We start from the raw sequence: 6,000 nt of genomic DNA on the forward strand, positions 1-6,000 counted from the left end.
GCAAGCATGCAGGTCACCGTGATTGTGGAAACGAAATTACAGCAGTAACGCCATCTGGGAACAGAAATGCGCAGATTTCCGCAGCAATGGAAAATGACGTAAATGGCAGGAAAATGTAAATTGCGGGAATGTAAAAACAGGCTTTTACTGTATATATGTTACTGAGAGATAATCATAAGCCTTTTGCATTTGTGCATTTTTATTACAAATATGAATTTTTTAGCCTTTTTTACTGTTTGTTGATATCAACAAATCTCCATTGAAAACAATATATATGTAAACAACATCCTTTATCAATTTTACAAATAAATAATGAAAACGGAAAACAAGAAAGATGTACAACTTGAGATGTTTTTTGAAACAAAAGGTTTTTTTTTTTTTTTTTACAGTAATTAAACTAGTAAAGAAGTTAGTAAAATATTTCATAATGGGACATATTTGTGCATATACTCATTTTGTCCTGGAGACAGTTTCACTTTTGTCATATATAAAACATGGATAACATTTGACTAAATAGTATAAATTTGACTATAATATACATAACTATTTATATTATAAAGTGCTACAGCAATTATATGGTAGGAAGTACTGTTAATTCTATCAATTATTCATCCATCTCATGACACGTTCAATTAACCTTTTCTTTTCTTTTAGGGTGATCTAAAGCAGTTTCTTCTTGCAACTAGAAAAGATAATCCAAGGAAAGGACCAAGACCACCTCCATTATTAATCTCTCAGATACTGGGAATATGCCACCAAGTTGCTCTGGGAATGGAATTTTTATCCAATCATCGATTCATACACAAAGATGTAGCAACAAGAAACTGTCTTATTTCTTCCCGTCTGAATATAAAAATCAGCAACCCTAGTTTATCAAGAGATACATATGCACAGGAATATTGCTGTTATCACAACAAGGTAATCCCATTACGGTGGTCTCCTGCAGAAGCTGTGTTTGAAGATGAATGGTCTACCAAAAGTGATGTTTGGGCTTTTGCAGTATTAGTGTGGGAGCTGTTTACCCAGGCCAGCTTACCATTAGAAGAAATGTTAGATGATACAGTGTTGAAGCTCTTGAAACACCAAGAATTAAAATGGTCACCACCTGATGGTGCTCCTGAACTTCTTAGGGAGGTCCTCATCCATTGTTGGAGCCCAAGTCCCAAAGAGCGTCCATCATTTAGTGAAGTGGCACTTCAGATTGGTGAAATCATTGTAGTTAGTCATGTATAGATTCCCTCTCCAGTTAGGTCTGAATATTTTACCAGTGGCCCAAAGAATGATTTCACTCCTACATTAAAAAAACAAAATACAACCAAAAATCCTTGACTTTGTGATGAGAGCAATGGAAAACTATAACTTGAATTGTTGCCAAACGGGACTTCTTTGGGAAAAAAAAAAATCAACATTTCATGAACTTTGAGGAGACTAGCATTTGAGAAGAATGTAATGCTGAAATTCTAGCTGGTGGAATTATCCAGTTTTTATACAATACAGGCTTTGTAAATATCATCACATTTGGGACAGGTGTTTATAAGCTGTCTTCAGCTTGGATTCTATGCATAGAAAAATTTGTGTGAAGAACAATATTGAGGCACATTGCTATCAACTTAATTCTTTAAAATCCAGAAATGATTTTAGAGTAATAGTTTCTACATTTACAACATATCATGGTATTTGTGAATTTCAGTAATTTTTCAATTTGTAATCAAATCATTGTATTTTGTTATTAATTTCTAAAGTTACTATGCATGTATATTAACTTTCATAACCAAGTTTTTTTTTTTTTTTGAAGAAATATTGAAGATACGTATTTTTTTTATCTAGTCAACAAAACTTCAGATTATAGAATCCAGTGTTTAAGAAATATGTCTCAGTTTGGAATAGAAATGAGTTATTATTACTTTGCTCTTCAACTTAAATCATAAGAATTGCAAATCTTTCTAACATCAGCAAGGAAATTATAAATTGCACTTGTTCATGATTTAAAATTGTAGATTTACTACATGTGTATGTAAATGAAATATATATTAGGAAATAACAAAAAAACTTAAAACAACAAAAAATATGTAAGTATTATGTCCAATACGATCAGTTCTGCTTGGTATACTTAATTTGTAATAAAACTAAATCAGAAAAAAATAATTTATCTAATAGCATAATGCCATGAAATAAATTACAGACTAACAGTGGGATTTTTATACAAAATGTAAATGAAAATAAATGATTTTAGATAAAATGAAATGATATCCTTGAAAATATTAAAGCAAAAATTTTTTACATGAGTTTATATGCTATACATCATTCTTGTTAAAAGTTATCTTTCCCACATTACATCTTTTGAAAGAAGTCTTTCTTTTAATGAGGATGAGCTCTTCCACTTTTAACTCTTAATTACATGAAACAGTGGAAATCCTTCACTTACTGTATTAAATGTCATTGTGTTTCAATATTTTTTTTTTCCTGATGGGAACATTATGTGAGTTTTTGAAGAGAAATGATCTATGTAAATTTATTGAGTAAAACATAAAATAAGTAAATATTTAACAAGATGATGTTAAATAAGGTACTACTGTTGTACCTTGTTAAATATTTATCATTATTAAAAGTTATTAACATTATTGTTAAACAGTGACTTAAATGTCTTTAAACAAGATACCAGTTATTTTTCTTAAACTGAATCAAAATATTGTATAATAAAGATGCCTGGAAATCATTTTATTTAAACAAAAAATGCATAAGTTAGTTAAAAAGCAGCAACAAATTAGATGTTTATATGAAGTAGAATTATTATTTTTTTGTCAGAAAATAAACAGAACATTTCTGTTACCTAAATTAGTGAACAAAATACATTGTATGCTACCTGATGACTTTGTACTTTTGTATTTTGCAATTTCTGTTGAAATTTAAAGGATTATGAAAAAATCCAATACAGGCTTTTCCTACTCTTCATTATGAATATGTGCATGAAAAAAAAGCTATAAATAGCAGAGCACTTTTCTGTAAGAATAAATGTAGTTAATAATTTCCTTCATCGCCTAATATTATTTGCTCTAATGATATTCCCTAAACCTATTTTAAAGTCTAACAGGATATGTTTCTATACACAAAATAATAAACTAATGTCAACTCTCACTATAAGAAACTGCCAAAAATGCCCTGGTCAAGCAATTATAAATGTCAAGTCATATTGCAGTGCATGTGATTTGGTATTGATAGTCCAAAAAGAAATCTTTATATCTGTTGCATTATGCAGTTCCATGTTTGGTCTTTAGACTGTAAAAAATAAATAAAAAATACAAAAATAATTAAAAAAATCCTTAGCCCACCCATGGTACTAATGTACTATAGGTTTATATAAAAACCCTTTCTTGGGTGGGAGCCACATAAAAAAAAAAAAAAATGAAATGCTTCTGCTTTGAGACAGTGCCTACCTGCACACACATACACCCACAACTGATTGAGTTCAGCATCACAATTGCTTAGCGAGAGAGGAAGGTTCATCATTTTTCTTATAGTCCTCGCATAACTCCTGGTGATTTTCATCTGCCCAATCCATTTAAGGACCTCACTGGCCAGTTTTTATAAGTGGCAAAGAGCCACTAGCCGTCAGTGGAGATGGTTTGAGCAGCACCCACAACATTGAAATACTTGTAACATTAAAAAATAAAATTAAACTCATTTGTGGAGGTTTTGTTGAAAAACAGTAATCTCTCTTATTTGTATATTATGACATGTTCATAACAATACCATATGCCACACTGGCAATGACTTTGATTTATCGTCATACTTGACTGCAAATTGAAGTGGTTCATAATGTTGACTAAGCAGCTGAGAAATTATATATAAGCTTTATTTTCTCACTACTATAATCAAATAATGGAAAAAGTGTATCAAAAAATAAAAAAGTGTAATAATTATAAAATTTAGTGAAGCACGATTAAACTAATGGCGAGTAGGATTTACCTATGCTGAATAAAAGATTTTTTTTTCCCTTTAAGTTTTGTTTAGGTTAAAAATTGTAATACAATGCTTGAATATTGATCCTTAATTTTTATGTTAAACCTCAGTGTTCATATTTAAATATAAAAAAATATTAACATCACGTTAATTATTTTGGTCAAATTACCATGAGATATTATTTTCTTTAAACATGAAACTGCAAGCAATAATGTGATTTGGTTTCATAGAAAGCTAAGTATGTGTTTAAGATTTAGGTGTTTTTCTAGACAGAATCCATCAGATCACTGAATGTAGCACTGTGTTGGAACTATACCAGTTGTATTTATTTGTAAATAGATATATAGTATAAAAGTGTGTATGAATGTAGAAAATAGACAAGTTTTGTTATTATACATTTGTGAAATTTATTTCTTCATCGGTGTTTTAATGTAACAAAAATTCAGTACTTTACTGCATTAATTTATTACTCAGTAATAACTAAGATTTGATCCAGTTGTTTATTTATTGTTTCTAAATAATCCACAGCTGTGCAATTATAGGAAATGTTCTTTTGAAATTTATTTTGTAATGAATATTGGATGCATCCACTGTGCAATAGCTGTCTTTTATTAAATCATCATATTATTACATTACATCTACAGAAAGACAATTTAATCTACTACTGTTCTTTGTACATACATAATTTACCTATATTTCTTGTTTTACTTGAAAATATCCTTGGAACAGAGACCAAAACCAGTTGAAACACATAGTACTGATATAGGGGATTTCCAAACTTTTTTTTTTTCTGATTAGTGGGCCAGAGGTTTTCCTGATGTTTGCAAGCCAGATGCTAATTAGGATAATTAGTTATAATAAAAATATACACTGAACATGTTACATATGAATCTTTATTCTCCACTGAAATATAAACGAAAACATCCCAAAAATATAAGTATATATATCTTTCTCCCTTTTTTTTTTTTGAGGACTATGTATGGCCTGTTATATATGGAATCTTTATTCTCCACTAAAATATAAAAGAATATAAAATTGGGGTTTTAGTTTCAGTTTCATATTGCAAGTAGTCATGTAATTTAGCGCTTCTGTGAAATTAGCGATTTTTATCAGTTTTGTGTTTTTTCATCAGAAAATTAGAGTATTATAGGGTATTAGTGTAGATTTTTGTGTTTTTAGAGTATTAGTATATTTATAACATTTTTATTGTGATATTGTCAGCATGGCACTAACGCGAGAAACAATGGCAGCAAAGACCACGTTGTCCGCGATTTGAATTTGCTGGATATTATTCAGTGCAGTGTATGTGAAATGTATGCATCAACAAGAAAACTAAAGAATACACGGAAGGAAATTGAAACTGGAGAGAGAGAAAGTATGTATTAAGTGTTTTAAAAGTGGGTGTCTGTTAGGTGATGAGAGCAGAACAAATACTGACGATAAGATGGAAAATGATGTTAACAATGTTGAGCATGTAGCTGTGGAATATATAGAGGAGAACGAAATGGATATCAATAAAGATATAGTGTGCTTAAATGTTATCTTTCATAGGACAAAGTGCGAAATTGAAAAACGGCAGAAGCGGCAATAGTTAAGCAGGGCTGAAAAAAGAAAGAAGTAGGTGATCCAAAAGAATAATAAAGACTGACCAAAAACAAACAAGAAAATCAGCTTAAGGAGAAAATTATGTATGGAGACTTAGTAATCAGGGGAGTACTTAATGAATGTATGACAAAATCCTGTTTTCCAGGAGCAAAAATTCACTACATTAGCCATGCCATCTGGATGCAAAAAGGTAAGTCAAAGGAAATGATTGTCTTGTTTGGCACCAATGATTTCAGAGGCAAGAAATATTCTATGAGGGAGGATGCAAGTCTCCCACCATGCTATGATAGAGGCAAACTGGGGAGGAGGGCATTGATAGCCAATGAGTCTATATGTAAATTGTGCAAAAGGAATGATGTAAATTTGTGGTCTCTGTTTGACAGAAAGGATTTGTACAATGTGGATGAACTGCATCTGAATGGTTTTGGTGTTAGG

The 6,000-nt window shown here is 30.5% G+C and overlaps 1 protein-coding gene across 1 annotated transcript in view; it reads left to right on the plus strand.

Moving 5' to 3' along the window:
• Nucleotides 1-4,538, plus strand: part of LOC150102426 (inactive tyrosine-protein kinase 7-like) — a 188,232-nt gene extending 183,694 nt beyond the window's left edge. The window contains exon 13 of the mRNA XM_090398809.1: nucleotides 655-4,538. Coding sequence (XP_090254935.1) covers nucleotides 655-1,233 — 579 coding nt within the window. The 3' untranslated portion in view covers nucleotides 1,234-4,538. The remainder of the gene's footprint in view (nucleotides 1-654) is intronic.
• The last annotated feature ends 1,462 nt before the right edge of the window (nucleotides 4,539-6,000 follow it).

Source organism: Typopeltis vanoorti, chromosome 10 (genome assembly GCF_054136105.1).
Source record: "Typopeltis vanoorti isolate ZY-2024b chromosome 10, IOZ_Tvanoo_1.0, whole genome shotgun sequence".
In the NCBI taxonomy this organism is placed as follows: domain Eukaryota; kingdom Metazoa; phylum Arthropoda; class Arachnida; order Uropygi; family Thelyphonidae; genus Typopeltis; species Typopeltis vanoorti.